Raw genomic sequence first — 27,441 nt, 5'->3', positions numbered from 1 at the left:
TCACACAAGGCCTCACAGTGAAAAGCCACTAAAAGCAGTTTCAATAAAATTCAGTTCACACCAAATGCAACAACGGTCATCTTTGTTGTGCTGCATGACGATTTCTGTATCACCTCAGAAAATATTGCAGGGGAAGAGAGGAATTGAGGAAAAAGTCTGGCTAAGCATATGATGTTGAGATGCATGCAAGAGTTTGGATGTAGATCTTAGGTGGCAGTATTGCAAGGACAGCTCGCTGTAAATGTGGCAGCAAAGACTGGCAGGTCTATTTATCCTCCGAAAGCCAGGGCAGCGCATGGAAAGACATCAGGTATTTCCAGAGAAAAGCAGCAAATCACGACCTCTTTGACATACGCAATGGTTACAGCACATACAAATTTTACTAGAGAATATTCACTTTGTCAATATTTTGTTATAGCACAGCTTCACAGGCCAGTTCAAAAGCAGAAGGTGGTAAGGCCCATACATTCTGCTGCCTCTAAGTTTCACTGCAAATATCTGGTGCAGTTTGTGTTGTCAATTCTCCATTTTTTCAATTTTATTAAGTCATCTAACGTGACATGACAGTGCTACATTGCAATGGTCACAAAATATCATATATGACAACCTCACAAGGCTAAATACCCAGAAGCTGAGCCTGAGTATCAGCAAAGCTTACGTTCCTAAAGAAGCTTGAATATTTTCAAATCCAGCTCATCTCACAAACACATGTAAGCATTTCCATAAAGCAAGATTTCCACTTAGACCCTGAGATTTCAAAGATCACCTCCTCATAATACACGTTGACAGGCTGGAACTTGGAATTAGTGGCCTCCAAAGTTCTCGTGAGGGCTTTAACTATCTCTGCCTCTTCCCCTCTCTCCCCCCAAGGGTCTCCAGGTCTCTCTCTCATGCCATCTTTTGGTTGTGGTTTTCATTTTACTTGTAACTTTTTTTGAAAGAAGCAACTATTATGTTTAAAAATGGGGAAGAAGAAAATAGAGCAAGGAAAAGGAGGGAAAAAAAAGAGAAAAGGAAGAACCTATGTATCTGCAGGGAAAGCCAAATGCAATCTCTCACGCTTCGCAAAGGGAGCCTCAGAAACTCACCTTTTCTGTCCTGCAGTTATTGAGACCCAGGCTATTCACAACGGCCACCTTCCCATCCAGCACCTGTTGTTCCCTCCGAAGTTGCTCCTTCATCTGTCGGGCCTCCTGGATCGCCTTGGTAACAGCATCGTGGTCATTTAAATAACCTGACGACGTGATAGAAGAAAGGATGTCTTAAAAAAAGAAAGTTACAAGAAAACACTTTAGCTTGCATTGATGAAATGCACCAACGGTTATTAATTATTATTAACGAGCGTTAAAAGGTAATGCCCAGAAACCAATCCGTACTGTGTAATTCTCTTATTGTTACGATAGAGCCACCTGGATAGAAAGCATGAGAAACCTCAGCGCCAAAATCATCGGCCTGATATGTGATCCCATTAGTCTCAATATTTCCCTGACGCTGCAGAGGTTAGCCCTGTGGTTTGTATGCAGCAGGATGTAACCGGATAAGAGTTAGGGGAAGCTTTGATCATGCCAGCAATCCCAAACTCTTAAAAATAGACCATTTCATTCTTCCCCTTCTTAAAACTTGTGAATACATTAAAATAAACCACAGGTGGCGGTGGTTTGCTATAGATATGAAATGCATAATGGCTGGGAAGAGAAACCTCATCCACTGAATGCTCCCCACCACCACCTGTCATTCAGAAATGTATAAGAAACCACAGCTACATGGACCTACATTCCCACTCCTATTCATGCTGCTAATAGTAGGTCAAATGTCCACTGTTTTGCTGCAAATTCACAGCCTAGGGCTTAGCCTTAGTAGTCACTGAATTATTTCCTTTTAAAATGTTACAAGCATCACCGGCACAGCTAATACTATTTAATTTTAAATGTGACACTTTGTCATTTTTTTCTTTTAGCGTACTGTAGATTATACTTATTATGATCTGCATGTGATTTGTAGGATAGAATACTGATGGGAGACTCCAAGCCCCAGTCTATTTTTCAAACATTAAAGGAGAGGCTAATATCTATCAATCTCCCTCCCCCTCTCCACATCCCCACACGCGCACGCACGCACACACTTCTTTCTGTCTTTTAACTAGGGCATAAAAACGGCATAAAATGAATCTGTAATATGAAATTGCCCAGAAAAGGGACTTCTGTTTGTGACATGAGGCTAAATCTAACCAGATCCATTGGTGAATTGTGACAGATGGAGGGACTGTGAGACAGAAGGCAGGCACTAATCACACACAAAATGACCGGCTTGCCTCAACATGTTCCATGGATTCCAGCAAACTTTACACCCTAATCCATTTTTAGAACAAAAAACATCTGGGCCATAAATCCTCTAATCTGCCAAAACACGCTATTAAATCCCATGATTTGTTGAAAAACACTAAGATTAAAGAAAGGAAATATAAAATGGCTAACTGCCGTGTTAGGAAAGTGTTATTAATACTCTTTCTTTGTCTCAATTATGAATGTTCTGTTCCTAAAGAGCCTTGTCTAATCATGTCAGATTACACATCCTTGTTGTATTGCTAGACTCTTCTATCTGATCCGCTGATTGCCAAAAAACATAGGACATTGTCTTGCTGCTTAAAACATTTCAGGGGAAGAAGCTGATGTCAGATTAGTTCAGTGCTGCGTTGCTATCAGGATTTTAGTTTCGTTTGGGGTTTTATTGTTGTTTTTTTCAGACTGCAGACAGAATGGGACTGGTATACCTCTCTTCCTTGGTGCGCAAAAACTAAGAAAAGTTTCTGTGCAGTTTGACTGTTGTTAATTGTAGTAACAGTTAGCTTTTGGCTAAATACCCAGGAACCCTGAAAGTTTTGTACGAAATAACTCGATCCATGTTGCTTTTATCAAATGACCCAGTTCAGTAATTCCCAGCCAATCGAACTCCAGTAATTCCAGCTTTCCCAGCATAAGGAAGGATATAACCTGCACCAGCACTATGCTACCAGCTGATTTTTTTTTTCACCTCCATTTTATCAACTTGCTGGGTTTCTTCCCCACTTTGCATCTGTTACTGATCAAGCTTGCATGTAGTCAGAATAAATTAAAAAGGAAGCAAACAAACAAACAAACAGACAGCAGTATTACTGCTGGTTGTGCTCTTGATTAGGCTAGGTATAATACTTTCAATCTGTAATAGAGCCGAATTTGCCTAGGAACTGGAATTCATGCCCTTCTCCAGACTATTTGGCTTTTCCTGAATACTGCTATCTTTGAGACAGTTTGGCACATGACAGTGAATAAAAGCAAGCACTCCTTATGTTTTTCAGTAGCTGCCAAGATGCTGGTGTGCAGGGAAATGATTAATATAGAAGTGAGTTGAATGTAAATTATTGTTGTTTAGGGTAGGTGGTGAATTATTGACAGAGAGGGGAACTGCATTACATAAAATGCACTTAGTTACAAGGATTGCCAAACTAGCAAAGAGATGTTGAAGATAATGGCAAAGGGCAGAGAGAAGTTGTTTCTGTTTTTAGTACACGGACATATGCCTGTTCCCAAAAAGAAATGCTTGGATTTAAAGTCATACATGAAGCCACGACATTTGTGACTGCTCAGTCTGTGGCATAATTTATACGCTATAAGGATAGCTCTAGAAAAGGACTACGTAGCTGTATGCCCGAATGCAGCTACACTCTTAATCACAGGAGGCTGTAAGTTTATGTCCTCCGAAGACAACTGAACAATACACGAGCATCTCTCCGTGCCATGGGCGCCGAGCAGCCTGAAGAACTGCTTTCAGAGAACGGTTTTAATCTGAAGTTAGTGGCAGCGAAAAGTGACAGCTCAGCCTCACCCCAGCAAGGTGGGGTGTGCACGCCTAGGATGGACAACTTGGGCCTCGCATCGACAGCTCCCATCATTCAAATGGTGGAAGTAACTGTCTGGTAAATGACTGCATGTTTCCCAGTGACTTTTTGCAGAGGGATTCATCTCTAAAGATAAAAAAGTAATCCGGTTTATCATTTTTAGGGACCTTAGCTAAAAACGCTACCAAATGTTTTTGTGGTGTAGCTCCTACTGGAGGGTGACTTGAAATTTCATGCTTACTTTTTTAAGATCACCAAATTATTTCAACGTGGTAATGAGTTTTGCTTGCTGTAACTTTGGTTGGATATGACCTAGCAGTGAGCAGGAAAAGACTCCGTAGAGCGTTCACAAGCCTTTCGTTCTTCTCCATTAAAGGATAAACCTTTGTTAGAAGTAGGCTATGTCTGTCCAACTCCTGCACCAGTTAAAGACTGCTTATCTTATATATACAGCACGCACAGTGATACTGCTCAGCAACCTCAAAAAGTCACTTTCTATATTTGTAGCTGAGAGATATACAGCAGTGAACTCTATGTCATTAACAATAACTTAAGTATGTTATCTTTTGCTCCACAGTTTTCCATGGTTTATTAATGGTATAACACATTAATTCTTCTTACAAGAGTGACCTTTAAAGCTCCATTCATCCTCACAGCTTTTATCCAATTACATTATCACTCATTACAGGTACAGCATTTCAAAATCTGCATTTTGTTAAAAGAAGTAAATTGCAGGGCCCTCAAACCTATGAAAAATATCAGGTGTGTAGGAAAAGAAGATTGGAGAGGAGAGAACAAGAGATGTCCTGTCACTGAGATGCAGGTCAGATGCTTAACTCCACATCTAAATGTGATGCTCACTATATTAAGGAAAATTTCATGTGAAAATATTGAAACTTGGTGCATTGTACATGGAGAGCAGTAGGGCAAGCAAATTAAAGATAAAATACATTATTACCTACCACAGTTAAACAGTGTAGGGTTAATAACACATGCATTAGCAATTAACAATGTGGTATTTACAAAATATTTATATAATTGTAACATGTCATACCAAATAAAGTTATTTTCATTTCTAAAAGGCATAGAAGCATATTATTTGTCCGATATATGTAACTCTCATCAACATTAGCAATAATCGTGTAAGCACAGTGGGAGAGTAATACAGTGGGAGCTAGATCTGGACATAAGTATGGGTCTTCCTGGTGTCTCTGTAGGTAAAATATGGACTACAGAGAGCTTGGGAGAGGCCCATAGAGATACAAAAAGATATTACTACATAGTGGTATGTAGTATCAGATACCACAGAAACAGCTTCTGATAGGTTTGACCTATGGCTTCTTTTGGGTTTTGTGCCATCCCTGAAAGCAGCCAGCAGGAGATGCTTTAGGAGCAGTAAGACACACAGTAGCAAAGGTACAACTATCTACCTCACTTAATTCCCTAAACAGAACTTGATTTACATGCTGAAATCTTAATTCAGGTTATTTTTGATCACTTCATGGAATAAAATGTTTCAGTAACAATGATGATGAATGGGCCACGTACACATTTTGTTTATACACCCAAAGAGTGTTCCCTTTAACACATCAGACTTGTAAAATCACCACCAGGACCGTTATTATTTAGATGGTCTTTAGGCAAATAGGTAGTTTTGGCAAGAGGAAGAATTAAAGCTATTTTCTGGAACAGTGTTAAAAACAGCCAGTCAAGATTTTTTTGCAAGATACAACATCAAACGGTTTTTTGAATGAACCTGGTGACCGTTTTCCTTATTAGGTAGAATAATGCTCCATGCAGCTTTTTAGCGGACTAAGAATTAAACTTGGAATTTTGCAAAGATGTATTTGCCTATGTAGACTTTTCACTTAAAGGGAATTTTTTTAAAGTTTATCCATCACTTTTCGATGACACAGTACAATATCATGGGTCTTTAAGGCTCACCATTAGACGGGTCGCTGTCTTTAATGTATGCCATTAAACTAACAGCATTTATTAACTTTTATTGATAAAGCAGTCTCTGAAATAACACAGGTCTTTGTTTCCCGAGTCTGTAAAAGTTAAGATACTCCTCCCTAAATGGTAAGTCTGTGGGAGTTTCTTTACTGACATCAACAAATGTAGTACTACGGTCAACCCCTGACAGCTCATAGACCCACTGTCTGGCACTGTCTGATAAATGCCCACTCTCCAGTAACATCTATTAATCATATAAGGAGGAATAAATTAAACACAGAGCTTACCTATTGTGTTAGCTCTGGCCGAAGGACTAGCTAATGTTGCTGGCACGGAGGATTTTAGTGAACTGGCCCCACTATTTATTCTCAGAGCTGGCATGTGAGGGGAGGTGGGTGATGTGGGAGACTTGCCATCAGATGTCTTGGGTTTGGCTGAAAGGTTCAGAGGCTGGGCCACTTCATCCTACGATGAGCAGAAGAGAAAAGAATGTTATTAAAAAACTGCTGTTGGCACAACACCGTCCAAGCAAAGACAGTTGTTTTCAGCTCATATGAACTTCTAAACCAGAAAGGTTGTATGGTATATATTAAGATCAAACGTGATACCATCTTGTCATTTCAGTGTGGAACTGAGATGACTGATAAACTGGAAAATTAGCATGACATGATCAGAGAACATTCTCCATTTGCACTTTGTATGTAAGAATCGTCTCTAAAGAAATTACTCCCATCAACAAGATATATGCTTCTATGATGGAAATGAAGAGCATTTTTACAGTTATATTTTACTCTTATTTTATTTTAAACTCGATATGGATGGATGAATTAAAAACTGAAGAGCATTTTCACTTAAAATTCAATCGTCGCCACTCAAATGGGGCAAACGTATGCAAGTGAATGGGTTTTCAGTTGGGGTTTTTTGTTGGTTTTTTTTTTTAGTATTTGTGCTTTCCTCTGAACTTCCCAGGCTTAGAATTCCAAGCACAAAAATATCATAGGAAATAAATACTTCTCTCCCACCACAACAAGATAGCAGGAAGAACCTGCCCTTTCATTCCACAAAACTCAAAACAATAACCTGGATAATTCTGCATAAGCCCTTAGATTTTTTCATCTTCTGCAGAGCTGAACGTCAAGATTTTAGTAATTATTATTACGTGAAAACAGAAAAATCGGGTGACATTTTTTGCAGGGTAACTGGAATTATTCCTAAACCTGGCTTGATTACACAGAGTAACAGACAGTGCTATAAAACACATGAAAATTCTAAGTCATGTATTTTTGTTTGACCAAAATAAAATACAGTAAGGGGAAAAATAAAAAAAAACAGGGAAGGGAGAAAAAGCTTTTCAACAAGGGGGATATTTTAGAAGTGATTTTAATGGACTTTTAAATAACCAGAACTAATGGATATGGTATTAGATCCAACCATCACATACTAGCTTAGCCATCCTTTAGCTACAGGAACTGTTACATCACACCATTGGGTTTTGGCTGCAGGCATTGAAGCAGCTGATTCTGATCTCCCTAAGTTGTAAGTACCTTCAGTTTTATAGAATTATTCCTGACTTAGAGCAATGCAAAGCTGACTGGAATTAGACTCATAATGTTTGAGTGTTTTACCGTTACCACTAAGGCATCTGTAACTACTATCATATAATAGCGATTCTTTTCCACAGAGGGTGGTGTGCTGCAGTAAAGAAGGAATTTTATAGTTGCCTATCGCTTGTGGAAGTATGATGTAGATGTACGTCTCCAAACACAGGACAATTCTGCAAAGCACTGTCATAGAACTTTTCCACTACTTTAAAGAAGCAAGCTCTGAACAAAGCACTTTTGTTATATTTGATTATTTCTATACTTTTGTAATAGTCGTAGTTAAAAATAAATTAAAGCTTAGCAGACCAACATATCAGGGACATCATGGACAAAGTTGTCATCCTTAAAGTGGTATTCAAGCCATCCTAGATGCAACTTGTGCATAAAATAAAGGGGAAAAAATCAATGCATGAAATTGCCGTAGGAGCCTGTATTCTGTATTCTCAGAAGTGACTTAGGCACCTAGAAGGCAGAGTTCTGCTGATCTTCTAGGAGACTTAAGCCTCAGGGTTAAAAATGTCACCCAGTTCAACCCACATTTGATGCTTTAAGAAGGTATTCGTTACTTTACAGAAATACAAATCCATCTGTATGAGAATAAAATAGATTAACCTACTAGCCAAATGGAAGGGAACTTGCTCTGCTGTTCCACCAATTTCAATTAAATAATAATAAAAAATAATCCCACAGCAATGTAACTATAATGTTGTAAAATCACTACTGAGATAGTTGCATAAGTGTGTAAGTACAAACTAGCCAACAAACCGACCAAACACAACGACGCTATGTCAGACAAGGATCCCTGAAGAGCAAAGTCATCATTTAGAAGGCAGCATCAGAAGCAAAGCAAAGGGGCCCACAGACTTGTTTCAGTTCAATCCAAGAGGGGTTAGTTTCCATGTATATTCAATTCTTGACCTCTGTTGTAAGTCTCAACAAAAGGGGCTGATTAGTTTCAGATACGGTAATGAAAGCTGCAGCGTGTTCTCTGGCCACTGGAAATCTGAGTGTGAGCAGCACTTCAGTCCATACGGAGCAGCAACCAGTCCCTGGTGGGAAGGGTGCTCACTCGCTGCAAACTCAGCTTGGACTCCAACCCGCACCCTCGTGCTGAAGGGCTTTTTTCAGTCTCATCCTTTCGACTCAATCCCTCGGCTATCCTGTCCCTCTAAAGTTTATTTCCTTCCCTTCTCTTGCTCCTTCTTCCTTTCCTCAGTTCTTCTGTTCCCTTTTTTTAGCCTGGTGTGAAGGCAAGATCCTGTGCAAGTCTACTATAGAACAGTGGGTTTGCTCTCATTTAATGCAATTTGGAAATGGGGGAGGTGGTTTGTTGGTGGTTTTTTTTTTTCCATCGCAGGCGTCCAGCAATGAAGCTGTCTGTGCTGTAACTATTCTTGGAAGTAAGAATGCTCTTCTTCATTCAAGTCAGCACAGCCTTCTCTGGAGCCAAGAAGTATAAGGCCTTGTGGAAATAATAGAAGTCGACAGTTCCAGAGCTGATAAATGTCATTCCAAATTGCCCCTTCATTCACTTTCATTGTGTGTTCAGGCTAATGGTAAATTAATCGGAGGTCACAGAAGCTTGGTTCTCATAAAGGAGGATAAGTAAACAATTTTCAGCTATTATATGTATTTACAAAATTATATTACTTCACTGTTTGGTCTTCATAACATTTTTACTTGTGTTATTTCAGAGAGCATTCTCAAATCCTCGCTGGAAGTCAAATACATTAAAAATTCAGTCAGAGGGTTTAGAAATCCTATGTTGGATCATGAGCTGATAATAATTTAAGTCATTTCCTTTACCACAGTGGAACTACACTGATTTATTCCATGGGAGTCTAAAAAATATCAGGGAGACACTTAATAATATACAATTGTGCTAAGTGTGAAGATGACTGTTAGGATCTTCACTCCTACACTCAGCAAGCCATTTTACTCTTTTTCCTATCTGTAGACATAAATTCAAAATTCTCTGCTCTTCCAGTTTAAATCATGAGCTGTACTGTCTTCATTATTGATTTGTGCCTGCATAACCACGAGAAGAATTAGGTGTTGGCCTACCTTTATTTTTAACTATGAAATCTCCTAGCTAACATTTGCCCACGTTATAGATTAGCAGGCTTCACTCTCAGTTATATCAAGGCTGTGTGTAAGTGCAACGTGACAGCTAGGGCAAATAAGAGTAGTAAGAAGAAAAAAATAGATGTAGCATGTTCACTCCAGGTAGCTGGTATCTTTCAACAGCCAGGAGATGCGATTTTATACAGTGGGATCACAGAATCTAGAACTACTCCCTGTACTTATTTTTATTAGAGAAAGTTCAGTATTGATTGGGCCTTGCCTTTTTTTGACATGCAGTTATTCTAAGATGCCACTGATAAGGGTTTTTTTTCCAAGCCAGTATTTTTAAAGAGTTAAACAAAGTCGAACATTTATTTATATATCAGCCAAAACGATTAATGCTTAGACCAGAGGACGTTAAGACCCAAAAGGCTTGTAATAATATAAACACAGATGTGATGAAAGTAACATATAATCTTGATTAAAGTTTATGAAATGTTTCCTTTAAAGTAGCGCATTTGTCTAACAAAACAAAACACACACAAAAAAAATAAATGTAGAGAATAAAGCATAAGCGAAAACACACGATGGAGGGCTAATAAAATGAAGTACCCACAGCAAGAGCAAAGCGTTGGTAAAGAGATTCCCATCCCCTGTACCACAGCAGTGTCAGAAGAGTTGCTATTTTAGGGAGAGCTGGTGGTTTACTTCCCTGGATTGGAAGTCTGTCATTAACCAAAACTTTGGAGCTTGGGGAACTTTAAATCGTTGACTTGCTCTAGATTTTTTCCCCAGCTGATCTCTAGATGTACAAGGGAAGAAGCAGGAACCCTTTGCCTACACCAGAATTTGAAGGGTAAACAAAATATTCAAGAGCTGTATTTTGTAGCTTCACTCAAGCTGGATCTGTGTAACTTTGAGATTTCATACTTAAGCATCAGACTTTGGAAATCTGCAAATACAAGTTCCTGACAAGCAACATTGAAGCAGAAATATTGCTGGTAAGTTGAGTGTGCATCACGCTGCTTTTATAAGGTTTGTACAGTCCTTTGAAAAGGTAAAATGCTAGGTAAACATAAAGTCCTTGTTAATACGGGAAGAAAAAATGCAAGAGAGAGAAAAAGAAAGCATTTGGTTACAGTCATACAGTAACATAGTAGCAGAGTTTCAGATAGAGCCCAGAATTCTGAGTCGGTGTCACCCATGTTGCAAACACTTGGCTGAAATGGTGTCTTTCCTAAATCTTTCAATCATGCTGTCTCTATTTACTTACTTCCTCCTAAAATAACCGGTTAATTTATCTCTATGGAGAATGGATATGGAAAAAGAAGGGAATAAAATCTGATTTTGAGAATCTCTCTAAACCGTTTATTAAAAATGGCACTATTTCAACACCAAGCGCTGAATAAAAGACTGATAGCCCAGATGAATGAACGAGTCTCAGAGAAAGGAAAAAAAGGGTGGTCATGGGGAAGAACCCAGACAATTCATTTAAATTTAATAATCTCACTTCTTTTCACATATTTTAAAGATTAGTATACTATTAGAGTAGAGTTACTGAATTATTGTCCTGTCATTTAAATCCAAGTGCTGTATCCCACTGTGGCACACACTGAAGGTCCAGGTTGCACGGTTTATTACAAACTCATGAACTACTCTGTGCATCATCTGACTGGCAATACAAATGCGCTTAAACGACCTGGCATAAGCACAGCCTAGCATGCTCTACTAAAGAGGCTTTTCATGACCTCTGGGAACACATTCGCCACATCTTGCTGCCTATTTAAATGACCTTGACAGTACAAATTACAGCCAAATGAGTTAGAAATAAGAAGCCGGAGAGGGGGTTTCTGAAAGAATGCCTCTGCCACCTCACCAGAAACAAAGCCTCATTCCCCCACCCTGTTTCTGTTTCACGGAGATCTTCATTTCAAGAGAAATGCAAAATATGGAGCACTTACTGGCATGTCTGGGGCAGAAGACAATGATGCTATTGTTGCCCACTGAACAATGCAGCCAGTCAGTGGCTTAGCCATTCAGTCTTGTGCTCACCCAGAAATGCCTAACCAATATATATCAGAAACCGAGGTGCAACAGCATCTATGCAAAGAAAATCCTTCGCCATCACTGTCCCTCGAAACTACAGTTGTCCACACACTCACACAGAGATACTGGCAGCTTCATTCGCATCCTCTACCCTTCCTCTGAAGCCACTCACGGTGAAATTATCAGTAGTGATAACAAGAAGCCGAGAGGTAAAGGCAGTTGTGAAACATGTTGTATAAATGAATCATGCTGCTGATATTATCCTCACTGATGAAATAATTGTATTAAATTAAGCAGGGATGTTCACATGACAGGATGGGCGAATTAGATAATGCTCATCTGCAGCTGTACCTCCTCCTGCCACATTCTGAAGCTTTGATTAAGAATAATGTGTCCCTTCCTGCAAAGGTGGAAATGTCTTTAACTACACAGAAAAATAGATGGAGACTATATATAAACAGGCATCTTGGTTATGATACGATAATAAACACAATAAAATTATTCTTCACGTTCAGAGAAGTCACTTTCTCCTACTCCTGCCCATGAGTTTCAGCACCAAAAGCACAAGGTACAACTAGACTCTTGTCAGAAAGGAAAAGGCACCAAAGACAAGACAGAGGGCAAATATTAAGAACTGTTCTTTATTTCTGATCCTGTGAAGTGCACAGACTTATCCTTCTGTGATAGCTGCAGAGACATCTCAGCCTGGATTTCTATCTCTACTAGAGCAGATTTTTTATGGTGTTGCTTTGCTGAGCATCTTTTCCTGAATGCATTACTCTCAGAAGGTAGACACTTTCTGGACTCAGCGCATGTTACTCAACCAAAGTCAGCACTGCAGTCTTTACTTGATAATGCCCAAATACTCTTATTCACGGGACTCCAAAAACAAAGGGGAGGACTGAGCTGCCTTATATTTGTGACAAATACTCTTTTTGTTCTCTCATCTGCTTCTTTTAGGGAACTACTCAAGGACTAAATTACTCCCAAATGCTGATTTATACACTGGGAGTATTCCTACACGGTCTCCATTCCTGTTCATGGGGAAAAGTGGTTGCAGGAACACACCAACTTAATCTGTTTTGTAGCACCAGGGACAGACAGGATTTTTTTCCAGTCCTTTTACAACGCTAGGGACTCTCGGTGAGGATATGCTCTGGGGACTTTGTCCTCTCAGAAAGATCCCTAACATCTTCCCCTTTCATTTTTCTTTACAGGAGCCTAGCTGCCAGGAAAGAAGTCTGCAGTTACAAAGACTAATTTGCTGCCCTGGAAACCCCAAGCTTTGATTTTTGTCTAGTCCACATATTGTCACAGTAAAATAAGAGAGCTGCTGGGCGGTTTTCCCTTTGTATTTAGCACTGTTGTTTCCCAAAATTGTACACAGGATTCACAAACAGATATAGGAGGAACAAAAAAGAGGCATGCAAAATGACCTGTCTATAAACATGGAAGGCCCTAGGAACTGGATGCTTTCCCTTTCTCCCTACAACCTTTTTATCTGATGCATGGTGCTTACTCTGCAGTATCGCTCTGTTCTACAAGCCACAGAACACAGATGCTGAAATAACGGAGGACCAAATACCAATCAATTCTAGGATCATTTTAGTCCTCCAGCTAGCTCAGACATGGAAGAGTGTGAGCTGTTTCACCTGCAGGGCAGCCTAAAAGCAGTGTCTGTGGACAGACCTATGTAACTGCTCCTCAAAGTCTACATCTAACGATGACGATGACCTGGGGCAAAGGCCTTAATTTTGTTTAGCAACTGGTTAGAACTTGGCACACTTAACCCTAAACCCAACCCTAAACCCAAGTCTTCAGGAAAGACAAGTGCTGCACTGGGACCTAGCCCTTTGGGGTCTCGCGGAGCTCAGGGTAGGCTGTTTGGCCAACAGAACACACCAGGGCATGCAGCTTAGCAAAATGAGCAGACTGGTATGTGTTTACTCAAAATTCATTCATTTAGTTTCTAAAATCCTCAGAGAAGCATCCTCCAAACCATACTTGCAGTTTCTGGCTGGCTTTGGACTGCCAAAACACCCACCACCCTTGTGAAGTCTCCTGATAATCTCCAGAGACAAACAGCACGATGTGTTTGACAAAAGCGGCTGGTATGAGCTTTCTAGGCTATTTTTGCTTGATCATGAGTTTTCAGTCACATCAACCTCTCGGGAAACCTGACGACTTATGGATGCTTATCCCAACTCAGATCCAAACTTCAAACATTCATTTTCATCCGTACAAAAGTAAACTACTTACTCCTATTGCCGTTATTCTGCCATTTGGGCATTTGCTCTTCTGTTAGACTGAAATAAGCAGAAGTGAGAGTTGCTCACCACACTGCTTAGGACCCAGTATGTGGATTTTCAGTACAGCATGAAGCAAAATTGCAGGAACAAAGAGCTTTTAGCATTTGCTTGCACCTCATAATGAAAAAGCTCCTTCTCAGTCTACATCTCTGAGTGAGTGAAAATTTAACCCAGTAGCCTCGTTTACAAAAAAAAACCCCTTCAGCAAAGCTTGTTCTGAGCAAATGCTGCCAGGTTTGGCCTGAAATCAGAAGGGTCTATGTTGAGTAAAGATACAACATGAGCCAGTGCAGAGAGACTGGCCACTTGGGATTCTGCTGGTCCATACTTCATGCCAAACTTGGGTCCTGTTGTTAGCTTTTTGCTTCTAATAATTATTGTTCAGCTGTATTTCTCACACCACTGCTGTACCTATTCATTTGGTATAATGCTATTAATGAAGCGCTTCTCTAAGAAGGCTCAAGTCAGCTGCTAAGCAGGAAGAGTGACTTAGGCACAGGTCAGCAGGGATTGACGCAGATACCACAAATCTTCAGGGTAAGACAACTGATTTTTCTTGCTTTTAACCATGCAAATCTCTTTACGAGAGCTAAAAATCATTAGAGAGGATCACAAAATTATGGGGGACAGTAAGGGAAAGAATTCTTCTTCCAAACTGCCCCCACTGAACTACATGGCAAGTAGTAAAGTGCAAGAGGGAAAGAAAATCACCTCTCCAGCGTACCCCAAGTATATTAATTCATTACAGCTCATAATTACTCTGACAGCTTTTGCCTTATTTTACCAATGGGAAGTATAAGACACAAAGTGGCTAATTGATTTGCTTACTCTCACACAGTGAGTAAACAGCTGAATCATAAGGAAGAGCAGAGCAATTGCTCCTCTTACTCAGACCAATGTTTTGGGGTTTTTTTGATACTGTGCTGAGCCTCCCAATATGTCCAACTGCTTCAAAAGAAGTTGCAAGAAAAAGTAGACAGTTGTCAAACAGTTTGATTAGTAGTATGTATTCCTGAACTTGTGCTGGGTATAAAATGGAGTGGCTCATGCCCCAAAGCATGATGCCTTGTAGCTTGGGTCTTGGTTAGATAATTTTTTAAAATGCTTGCTACATAATTCTGTCCCAATAAACCCTAGAAGTCTAAACATGTGGTGTCGTGTCCTTAACACACTCTCCCACCCATAACAAGGCTGTCTAAAAAATGGAAATAGACATTAGACTGGATTTTGTTTGCTGCCTAAATTGAACTTGGAGTCACCACCTTCCAACGGATAATCCCCAGTAAATGTTAAGCAGAATGAACAGCAATGAAAACAACAAAACCTGAAAGGACGGGGAAGGACTTGGAAGGAAATAAAACAAGGACCTGCAAAGCCAAACAGCATTACAAACTGGTACATTTTAAATGAACAACAAGAAAACAGAAGCCACACTGATCAAAGCCTCCCACCTCCTCTCTGTGGTGGATGACACCTTCGCTGGGAGCACACCACCACCTCTAACCTCACACCTGCAAAAGGAATTAATTTCAAAAAGAATACAGACCAAAGCGTACCGTATCAAAAACAAATTAGCAACAGACCCCTCCTCCTGCTGTGGTCAGGCAGGAGAAGCAAAGATGCTGCACGAATTCTAAGATTCAGGGGGGAAAAAAGACAAAACAAAACAAAACAAACCCCAGCTGTTGAAAACTTTAGAAGAAACAAGTCAAAACAGCTTGAAAGAAAAGAGATTTCAAACAACTTGGACAACTGGCAGTGGGCTAAGAAATTCCTTTTCAAAAACCACCTGTGCTTTCTCTGACTTTGGGTGTCTCTATGTAGTCTAGGTAGATTTTTCACAAAGTGAGGCAGCAACGTATGCAGCACTACAAATAAGTAGTGCAAAGATAACATGCACTGTTCTTATTTATAGATACATACAACTGTAAGAAAAACGTCAAAATATGTTTTGCAACTGTAGATAGGACTTGCTTGACAATTTGTTTTTCCAACTAATAGCTTTTCAAAGGGAAGCTATCAACACAAAACTCATCCGTCTTTAATGCTTGTGTGCTATTAACAACATCCCAGATCACTAAAATCAAAATGCTTTTACAACTCTGTCTTTCTGGATATTTTTTCATTTCACCTCCTTTTAGCGAGAAGATGAAATCTAATCAGCAGCTCCAGAATCTGGAGGGATTTTAATGTACTGTAGGGAACGTTCAAAGCAAACACATGCTCCGTCATCAATTACTGCACACACAGCAAAAATAAATTGTTTAATGTTTATACCCCACTCATAATTACATACGTGGGGTTAACTACTTGAGAGTATACCTGTTGGGAAGGGCCGTTCCTTTTCCCATGCCACAGTCATGCCTTTATTTATTGCTGATTCCTTGAGTCATGCCAAAGAAACTCGGGTTCAGTTCCTGACCTTCCAACAAACTTTCTCTGTGAACTCGAATGAGTGACTCATTATCTAACCTTCTTCTGCACACGGTCATTGACATCTTTCTGAAGTTATGATAAAATATTACCAAATGTGATTTTAGTATTTTGCACAAGTGCAAATGGCTACAGAAAGTAAAGGGCCACCTCTTTTGTTTCAATTCTCTACTTACAAAATTGGAGAAAATACAAACTTCAATCTATGAAAAGGGTTTCTTCTATGCAAAGTGGGCATACATCATATATACGTTTATCTAACTGCATGGGGACACCTCCATTTACAACCCTTTAAGTTTAATAAGTACTATTGATATTATATAATTATCCTAATGAACATATTAATCAACCATAATAATCATAATTAAAATCGAAATATATTGTAGTTCCTTTTTTTCATTTGCTGCTGTCAGTACTGAATGCAGATTACAAGCAGAACAGTGTTGAAGAAGTATTCAGCCCCCCTTGGTGAATAGACTTCAGAACCTATTCCTGATTCACACCAGCAAAAATGAAATCACCATCAGGACCGGTATCGGGGCCAAATTGCTGGCAGGCACAATGAACCACTAATTGCTGGATTCATTAGTAAGACTCATAGTTTGTCCCCATGAGATGCTGAACACTTTCAGCTCCTTTTGAAACCTAGCATCTTAGAAATTAAAATTAACAACTGCAAACTAGTATTTCTGTTATACTGTAGAAACTCAGCATGAATTTGAAGTCAGATCACAAGAATGCCAAAAATCTATTATGTAAAATTAGGCAGATTTTTATCTACCATTTTCCTGTTAATTCTGGAGAACATGCATGCATCCATACACAATAGATATTCCATGCTGTTCCTCAAGCCTAAACAATTGGTTAAAATAGTTTTTGTAAAGCTGAAAGAAGACAACTGCCTTTAAAAATACCTTTCAAATAGCCCCAGCATCACACTGTTAAGATTGGCCTATTCTTTTCAGACGTAAAACAAATGTCTATTTAAGAACACATCCAAATGCATTTCCATCACTCAGCCAGAACACATTCACCTCCCAGAAGCTAACACTGTAAGAGATGGAAAGAGAGAGGGGGAGAGAGAGAGGAGACCTTTGGTCCACCTACTGGCTTCACTAAAGGCAATGAATCCAGCCCTAGCTCATTTCAAGTAGGTTCAATTGTGTCAAAGGTTACCCACAAGCTATTTCTTGATGATTTATAGCTGATGTCTACAGATCTCCTTTTATTTTAATGATGACTTCAATACAGACGTTAAGACATTCTTTGTCTTCACAGAAGTACACAAGAGGGAAGCTGACATCTTAAAAAAAATTCCAAGAGGCTGATTCGCTATTTCTGAACAGGGCCAGCTCTGGGGAGTTTTTATATCTTACCCAGAAGAAAAAAAGGGAGGGAAAAAAAAGCCCTCCATCTCTTTCTCCCATATTCAAGCTGCTATGTTTTTGTGACTTATTCTGGGCACAAATCCTAGAGCACTGACTCAACGTGTATGTCACCATTTAATTACGATCAAGACAAGACACTAGGATACTTGGTAAGCATAAGATAATTTTATCACTTCACCAGTAATAACATGTATTTATATAGCATTATTTTCCTCCGTTTGAGCCCAGAGGAATTTACAAAGTGAGTCCCAAATGATACTATCACGGGAATCCTTCCACCCATCACTGAACTGCAATCATTTGGGGGTGAAGAAAAGCAGTAGCAAGACATATTGTATCCATTTGAAATTTAAGATGTCATGCCATTAAAACCCGTGAGAGTTGCCCAAATGTGAAATGATTTTTAGCCTCATAATTAGTCTCTGTGTGTACATGTGTGTGAGTTGGGCATGTGAGGTCTGTGTACATGTATGCACGTTTGGCAGTTTTCATCTCTATACACATTTTGAGCACACTGGCCAATCGTTGATGAAGGTTTGATGAAGTCCTCAAAGGTTCCACATGATTTGTGTAGATGGACAGTAGGGTAGAGTAGGGGGATGCTCTAAGCCTTTCCTCTCCAGAGAAGACTCCAATGTTTACCCACACTTTAAGAGGCACCAGGGGATCCCCTAGAGACAGGTATTCTGCACCTCCAGCCAGAGTCCAAATACTGTGAGACTTCACAAATGAAACTAGACTTCACCACTCCTGACGCTCTGGGAGCATCTTGCTCATTTTAAAATGAAGGCAGAAGAGAAAAGATCTATTCAGTTTGTTCTGCTCTACAGGCCTCTGAGTATCTGTGCTATTTTCTCACTTAGGCTGGCCAAAATGATGCGGCTGTTGTCTTCCTCACTCACCAGCCTCAATGAACTTTAGTTGTTTGGTAAAATAGTGAATCTCCCAGGTATTGCACCACCACATCATTCTGCCTGTGAGCTGCAGTTCACTAGGAAGACCCATTTTCTATAGAGAAATTGGTATTTCTAAGGCTGTGAAATTAAAAACTGTAAGTTCAGACATGAAATGTAGTGGCCAAACAGTAATGTGACATCATTTTAACTTCTGATACCATGAACAAAATGCTACTTGACATGCATTTTCTAGCCAAATCTAAGTGTTGAATTTCCCTGGCCCCAAATTATACAGAAAGTTGAAAGTACAAGCTATCCGCACATTTATGATGAATAATAAGCAAACAGAGATGAATAAATTCATCCCAGAGTTTTAATTGTGGACTCCGTTTTCAGTGGACATCAGAAACTAGGATAGGAGTACCCAGAAAGGGAAAGAAGATAATTTCAGAGTAGACTAAAAATATTGGAAACAGGTGCAAAAGGGGGTCATTCTGATCCGCAAGCAAAGCAGAAAAAACAACAGAGTTTATACTAGAAGGACTCAAGATTTACTGAGGCAACCAACAGCTAAATTCAAAATATATTAACTTACAGCTACAACCTGAAGTCCACACAGCTCTTAGCATGGCTAAAGATAAAAATAATCACCGACCTGGAATGGCTGCAGCCCTGAAAGAGCTACCTTTGGAAACAAAGAAATTCATAAGAACCCAATACAATAAAAATACTCTCCACAATTGTTATACACATAAGTTTTCTTCCTAACTGTACACTGAATTAAAGCTGCTTTAGTAATTCTGTCACTGCATTACTCCCTTTTCCAGTACACTGCTTCATAGTTTTCTCTGCAGTATTTTGGAGACAAATAAATGTACCCCTGAAACTCAACTTTACGAAGCTTTTTGTGCCAATTTTCCCATGGATATGTCATGTTGGGTTGTGTTTGTCACTATGTAACTCCTGTTGTGTTCTGTTAGCTTGAAATCACGTAACACGATGTGGCTGATTCATGACGTGACATGTCACTGCCTGGCATGTCAGCTGAAAGCCTGTACGAACCCATGTGCTACATCTCCATACACACATAGCTCTTTGAAATGGCCCCTTATTTTAAATCTACTAGCAGGTGCTGGCATGTCCTCTCAAAAAAGTTTAAGAAACACTAATAACTTATGAAATACTCAAAGTTACATTCTTTCTGTAACATTTGGAAATTGAAAAAGCCTCCTCTCCAGCACTCCGCATGTCAAGATACTGAGCAATCGTCTATCAAAGACTTTTTTCTTTTTTTTTTTTTTTCCCCCAGAGATACCAGTCATGGCATCAGCTTATATTTCCTTTAAAAGCAGAAGGGAAAAACGTAGCAACTGAAATGAAACAAAACAGAAACTAAACTCATTTATTAGTACTAAAAGTACACATTTGAATTCATAGTCTAGCAGCATTAGTGATCATGGCACATGATCAAGATCAAAATTTTAAACTGGTTTAATATATTAAATCCTGTCAAATTACATCAAAACCCAAAATGGTTTGTTGCATCAGCTTGCCTGCCTCTGATGCTCTTTGGATGCTCTTGAATGTTCTCTCTGGATACTACTGAAGCACTTTTACTGGGAGATACTATAGTAAAAAGTCTAATTCTGCTGAGAAATATTTATGCCTTAGCAGAATTGCCAATATGAAGTCTTCTATGATTTGAGACTGAAAATTAATCCCACTTGATTAAAATGGTAACTCATAGATTCATTTTGTTAGCCGCCTTCCAAGTCTTTGAGACACATTTATACCAATCTGTATGACTCCAGGAGCTGGGACTTTAGGGGAGCCAGCCATTATAAAATCACAAGATGTAGCCACACTGCTTTGAAAAATGTGTGTACAGTCGTCAAAAGTGATGATTTCCACATAATTTCTCTGAAATCCTGTTTTGCACCAGTTCATTTTACACTAAACAACTGAAACTGCATTCAGTACAACAAATGTGTGGTTCTGAGAAATGTCAGTGAAATATTTGCCAAGCACTTCATATAACTCTAGAATTAATACTAACCTATAAGAAACTCTTTGAATTTGAAAATAAAATGGATTTCTTCTCCATTCTGCTGCTAAGTGTTGCTTCTCTTCAGCTACCCACAGCTACCAGGGATTACAGATTAAAATGTTTCAGATTATAAAACTGTAGAGCTCCCTTGTTAAATGATAATCATTCAGCTGTAGGTACAGGAACACTTACTGTAAAATATATTTCTTTGATGCTTAGTTTGAATTGCATTCTGCCTGAATGTGTCAAGAGGAGCTAATTTCAAATCTAGCATGTAACGTGAAAGCAAACCGCACTTGTGCAGACAAAGCAAGCAGTTTCTGGAAGCTGCTAGACTGCTAGCATTAGAATTTGATTCGATCACCTCAGAGATTTAACTTCGGTGTTGAAAAGAAGTTCTACATTTGGTACAAGATGGCTACATTGCTGTCCAGTAGACAGCCCTGCCAATGCAGCCTCTGCACTTTACTTTTGATTATTAATGCATGCCACAAAATAACCAAACACTTAAGCTGAAGATGGAAAAGGGAAGATTTAACTCCTGAAGTACCTGGCTCCCTTCTAGGATCTGGTAGAGTTAAGAGTCCTCTGCTCCATTTCAAGCTGTCTCATAATCCATGAAATAGGTACATTGCTACAGTACTATTATTTTGCACAAAGCTGTGCTCCTGGAATAAACACATTCCTTCATTTAGAGGGTCTAACAGCTTGGAGTCTAAAAGATAAATCTCTGGAATAAAGGATGACCTTTACTTTATAGGGATTTCATATTATGAAGGAAACTAGAAATTCATCTGATATTGGCATAACTGGCTGGTTTGTTATCTATATTTAACTTAGAGCTAATATTGGTCCTTCATCTTTGCAGTGCTGTGATACTCAGCAGCCCCCCGTGAAGAACGCTATGTCTCAAGCTTAACTTCACATATTTCTCCTCAGGGTTGATTCCCCTTCCTCAGCAGGAAGACCCTCTCCTAAATATTTTCCAACCCTCCCCACAGATTAAGCCCACCCAAACATAAAGATGATGAACGAAACCCACTGCAACCAGAAAAAACTGATTTTTCTCTGTTTCATTATGCAGCTCCAGATTCCATGCTCTCCTAGAGCCCTTTTACTGCTATTCTTAGGACTGCACAGCCAGCTGGCAACATCAGCTCAATAGCTATCTTAGTAGCATTAAAACCCCTTGACTTTGTGACCCTGTTTTCTTGTTTGGGACTTGTCCTGGTTTCAGCTGAGAGGGTTCATTTTCTTCACAGTAGCTAGCACAGGGCTATGTTTTGGATTTGTGCTGGAAACAGCATTGATAATATAGAAATGTTTTTGTTCCATGGACCTATTTTTGAGCAGGGCTTACACAGAGCCAAGGCCTTTTCTGCTTCTTGCACTGCCCTGCCAGCGGGATGGCTGGGGGTGCACAAGAAGTTGGGAGGAGACACAGACAGGACAGGTGACCCAAACTGACCAAAGGGATATTCCATACTATATGACGTCATGCTCAGTTTATAAGGAGCTTGGGAGAAGAGAAAGGGGGGGACGGCAGCATTCGGAGCGATGGCGCTTGTCTTCCCAAGTAACCGTTACGCATGACAGAGCCCTGCTTTCCTGGAGATGGCTGAACACCTGCCTGCCCATGGGAAGTGGGGAATGAATTCCTTGCTTTGCTTGTGCGTGCGGCTTTTGCTTTACCTATGAAACTGTTTTTATCTCAACCCATGAGTTTTCTCACTTTAACTTTTCCAGTTCTCTCCCCCATCCTGATGAGGGGGAGTGAGCGAGCGGCTGTGTGGTGCTCAGCTGCCGGCTGGGGTAAAACCAGTCTCTTCTTGCAAAATGCTGCTCTTTCTCATTAAAGCTCTTTGTTCCAAGTGACACTAGATGGGCAGTTCTGTCAAAAAGCTTCTGCAGAAGTTGATGCTTAGATATTTCTAAGTAACAAAGTAAGATGTGCAGAACAGAAACGGAATGTCAGGTCCCAGCACTCCTGAACACTGAAGGATCCTGTAACTGAACCTGGCTTTAGTAGCTGCCCCCGAAAGTAATAGTGCTTGGCGTAATATCTTGGTCTTCAGTATGAAGACAATGCTGTGGATCATTTAACCGAAAAGAATGGAAACTACTACCTCCTGCCTACCCCACCAACTTTGCCACTTAGGAGAAAGTGGTTGTTTTATTTATTCATACCAGGTAAGGAAGGCCCTAGCAGCAAGGAACAGTAATGAACTGGTAGGTACACACTGCATGTTTGCCATTACCACTTTGCTTTACATCTCTGTTGTTCCCTGTCTGATTTCTGAAGACCTCTCCCTGAAATGCAGCGGTCTTGCTTAATTCATGTCTCTCACTTCTGTTTTGTGATTATAGATTTCAGAGGGTTTTCCCCCCCTTTTTCTTTTTGTTTTCTTCTGAGTTTTTCATTATAAGAAGTGCCGACTGAGCCTGACAAGGGCTGATTGGCTGGCAACTCTGCTCGAGAGACAGGCTCCTACCAGAGAGACGTGGTATCAGGTAAGAGCTGAGTAGAGTTAATCTGAAAAAGCATCCTAGGAGCCCCTCCATGCATCTAATTTATTTGTAGGAAAGTAGAGAGGGGTGGGAGACAGGCAGAATGCTGCGCAAGTCCCTATGGCTGCTGCTTTTTAGATACTGCTATTAATGTTGTTTTTATTGTTCGCAACACATTCTCTATTTTAGAAAAGCATCTTAAGAAGTTCCATTAATACACATCACTTCATTGTGCTCCAGCAAATGGTTTAAAAGTCATTGTTTATATACCTGGATGTCTGTATAGGAAGAAAAGCCAGGAAGAAGAAAATAGTTTCAAAGATTCTGTCACCAACTCTGCCTTTTACTATTTGGGATTAAAAGCACGGGCAGCAAAGTAAAAAGGCTTCCAGAGAAAGAGATAATTAGCTACAGGGTCTTCATTAAGAATGGACAGGGATACTAAAGAAGTAGCGTAGCACCAAGTAGCATAGCACAGATAAGGCAGATGAGGTCTCAGTTTACAGCTCCCTATACATCACTGCATCCATATGAAAAACTTTTCCTTAATTATCTTACAGCTATTTCTAACCTGTTTGATGCACTAACTAGGGGACTGGGAAATGCAAGCATTGAAAAATGTTTTGAATTTACTGATTTATAATTTTCTAGTGCTAACTGTTATTCTGGTGCTGAAAAGCTTAATAGGTTAATTTACAAGGTTTTTTTTTTTAATCAATGGCATATAAAGAATTATGTCCAGCCCAGAAACTCTCAAAAATAAAAAAGCCTTGCAAGTCTTGGAGATAAACCTTCTGTAAACATAGCCTTGACGTTCTAGCAGGGATGGTGCATCTTATATCACTTTAATGAGAACTCTTGTTCTTCACTCTAAAATACCTCAGTACTCTCTCTAATGAAAATAAGGATGCCTTCATTTCCTGCTGCTTGGACAGGCATTCAGCAGCTGCTGAGCTCTTCAACCAATAAAAAGGATAGTAATTGCCATTAGTATATGAGGCCTAACATGTGCAATGGCTTAGGTTTAGACAGGTTCCTCTTCTCTACTCTTCAGGGAAAAGAATTTGGCCCCATCTAACATAAGCAGTCACGCCCTTTGATCACCTGTACACAGCCATGATCAGTCTTCTTTATCACACAGCTGTCCCCTTTACAGCTGAAGTACTTCACAGTGCTGTGGAGAACAATTAGCTCATGTTTCCAAAAAGAAGAGGAAACACCGATATCCTTCTGCATTTGAATGGCAATTCATCTATCATCTGTAGAGCTGAAATTAAATATTTTCCTGTAATGTGATCAAAAATGGCAGCTCTGAGGGTACAAGGAATCTGTACGTCTACTTATCAGCTAGGCTTCTGTGATAGTCATAGCTTGATGTGGCAAGCAAGCTGGTGCAGCTATGTACATAATGGGGCTTCATGTTATCCCCGAGATCTCCACAGGAAAAATTTTCACATTCTGCACTATCATACAAAAGAGAGAAATGAGGGAAAGGGAGACAACTGTACCCAAGTTAACAGGGATGCTTATGGTAGTCACCTAAAATGAAGTTCGAGTCATCAATTTGCCCAAAGTAGAACCAGCAATATCATCTAGATGACTGTTCTTATTACCAGGCCATTTTAGGGCCTTTTTCTCTCTCCTTCCCTTCAGATGTTTTTCTTTTTTTTCACCATATTTTTATCCTCAGTCAAGAAAGCTTTCCCACTGAAACTGGGAAGTGTAAGTTTTGACTGGGACAGGAAAATCCCCAACCAGCTCCCCATAGTAAATAGTTTACTTATTTTTCCTAATAACATAGCCTGTGGTGTGTCTGAACTAAAATGCCCATTTCCAAAGACTCTTATTCTTTATTTTGTTCCTGTTATCAGACATACTTGCTAAGAAAGTCAACAGTGACTCAGATGTAGTTTCGTATCCAGGCTTACCTTGCCTGGGTGAGAATGGAGCGGGCACACTGTTGGTCCCTTTCTATCCTTTGTGTACTATTAAGCAGGATGCAAGACAGCTGGTGCATGTGGCAGCAACTGCAGCATCATCATCAGATATTCCTCAAAAATGGATGAAGTCCCCCTGGAGAGTCTCTGGCCATTTTAAGGTCAATCTGTGCTGTGGCAGAGAGGCAAGCTCTAAATCTTTCAAAGTTGATTCTATTGCTGACTATAAGCGACATGAAAAATTTTCAATCCAATGTTTACTTTGGTGATCAGAGGATCAGATAATGTGAAAATAAAGTACCATCTTCGGTTAAGGATTCACACTTATATTTGTCTGGATATTGCAGCTGAGGAGAATCTGATTGCGTATATCTAACTGCTCACTGCTGTTTCTGGCTTGTCTGAAACACATTTCCCTTCCTTGTCACAACTCCCAGGTGCTACTTCTGAGCAAATAGCAACATCATTGCCAGAAGTATTTGAAAAGAACAAAAAAATTGATTTGGACAATCTGTGTGCTGTTGCCATTGATGGAGACACAACTGTGAGTAGGGTTAGGGCTGAGGTCGTAACAAGGTTAAAAGAAAAGTGCCCAGGAATTCACTCCTGTCACATTTCACACTGAATTGCTCCTGTTTTTCAGCAGATGCTACAGACAATGCACTGTGCTCCATTAAATATGGGGAATCATTTAGCTACATTTACAAGCTACATTGAAAATTCACTCCAGAATTACTGTACTTGAAAGGTTACATGGAAAGGGCTAGGATATTGCATCACGCAGGCACTAGATGCTATATTTATACGTGCAACATGAAAAGGAAGGAACAAAGGCAGGAATGAACAGGACCCTGGCTGTTTACAAGTGAGGGTGATGTTGCTGTCCTTTATTCAAGAGTATAATGCACCTCATCTGAAGTCAGTGAAGACTGTAGCTATCAGGTGAGAATCCTGGTACCATGGTAAAGGTCACTGTTCAGATAAACATATTCTCTATAACATTGTTTTTTTTTATCTCCTGCATGGCCCTGTACAAGCAAGAAGCTTGCAGTTAATCTCAAGATGGACTGGTAGGTTATTCTGCCTAGTCCTTATCTGCACCTGCGCCTGTTCTCTCCTACTTACTCAGGAGCATGTAACCACCTTGAACACCCAACAGAGCAGCATGCAAGCATTTACACGATCAAAGGCAAAATGTGCTTAAGACAGACTTTGGAAATCCAGCACAATTTGGCAAACTTCAAAGTTGCCTTTCAAATGGGTTGTGGAGGAGGCCTTGGTAAATTTGAATGGTATGATTAGCATACCGGCTGTTTTTAAAACTGCTCAAGAAGAAGCTGTGTTAAAATCCATTTCCGCAAGACACACGCGTTTTCTTTTGGACAGGCTCCACTAGCTCTGTTTCTTAAATCAATTTTTCTGGCACAGATTTCTTCTTGGAAGAATGTACGACACCAGCTCAGTTTCCTAACCAAAACTTGACAGAATGTGTGCAGCACAGCATAATGGCATCTCTACTTCATGGCTTCCTAAAAGTTACAGTACAGAAACCTAGGAAGTGAATTTGACTATTCCAGGTCACATCTGTTGAAAGGCGAGCAAGACAACAGAAGATGCCAGGATAGCCTGCCCAGCACAACGTTCAAACACTGGTGAGGGCCGCTGATAAAAGGTTTGCCAAAACGAAGAGTTGCCAAGGTCTTAGAGGAGTTTCAGGGATGTGTTCAAGTCTTACTAGATTTAAAGGATGATCCTTGGCAAACTCCCTCTGATGCTTCTCAGCATTTCTAGAGCCAACAGTTGTTCCATCTGCTGCTGAGGCCGACTTTGAAGAATCCTTGCAAAGAGCAGCACACTAACTTTAACACTATACAAGAGGGAAAAAAACACAGCTTTTCAGAAGTGACCTAGATGTTTGCCAGTAGCTTGACACACTCTCAGGTAAGGCTGTCTCCTTGTCTCCAAACACTTGAGCGTATTACTAAAGCTGCGCCAGTGTAAACTGTGGACTGAAAATAGAGATTCAGCAAACAGCATCTACTGAAAGCTTGTCTAAGGCATTAACTGTTGATCTGTGGAGGTTTGACGTGCAGAAACAGTGAGAAAGACCACCACGAACTACCTTCAAGAACCAAGTTGCTGCTGGGAATTAAAAAAAATACTGAAAAAAGGCTGTGAAACTCAGATACTCCCTAACAGCTAAAAAAATTAAATTTTAAAAAAATTAAAAAATCAACAAACACATTGAACTTTTGGAGCTGCTGAACACAAACAAGCTTTGAAAAAGCAAAGGAAGGTCCACACAGACACAAACGAAGGTGTTTAGTTTCAACACATAAGCTTCAGTTTCTGCCACTATGACGGATTTGCCAGCGTGTTTTC

At 39.9% G+C, this 27,441-nt stretch overlaps 1 protein-coding gene across 9 annotated transcripts in view; it reads right to left on the bottom strand.

Annotated features, from left to right (window-relative positions):
• SOX5 (SRY-box transcription factor 5) overlaps positions 1 to 27,441 on the bottom strand; it is a 657,382-nt gene that overhangs the window by 31,194 nt on the left and 598,747 nt on the right. For all 9 annotated transcript variants that reach the window (XM_075758111.1, XM_075758131.1, XM_075758121.1 and 6 more), the window contains 2 exons: positions 6,118 to 6,295; positions 1,089 to 1,261 (listed from right to left, as the gene is read on the bottom strand). In XM_075758111.1, the coding sequence (XP_075614226.1) occupies positions 1,089 to 1,261; positions 6,118 to 6,295 (351 nt within the window). The remainder of the gene's footprint in view (positions 1 to 1,088; positions 1,262 to 6,117; positions 6,296 to 27,441) is intronic.

Source organism: Balearica regulorum, chromosome 1 (assembly GCF_011004875.1).
Source record: "Balearica regulorum gibbericeps isolate bBalReg1 chromosome 1, bBalReg1.pri, whole genome shotgun sequence".
Taxonomy (NCBI): Eukaryota; Metazoa; Chordata; class Aves; order Gruiformes; family Gruidae; genus Balearica; species Balearica regulorum.
The sequence above is the reverse complement of the archived record's forward strand: the minus strand, read 5'-3'. Positions and strand labels throughout refer to the sequence as shown.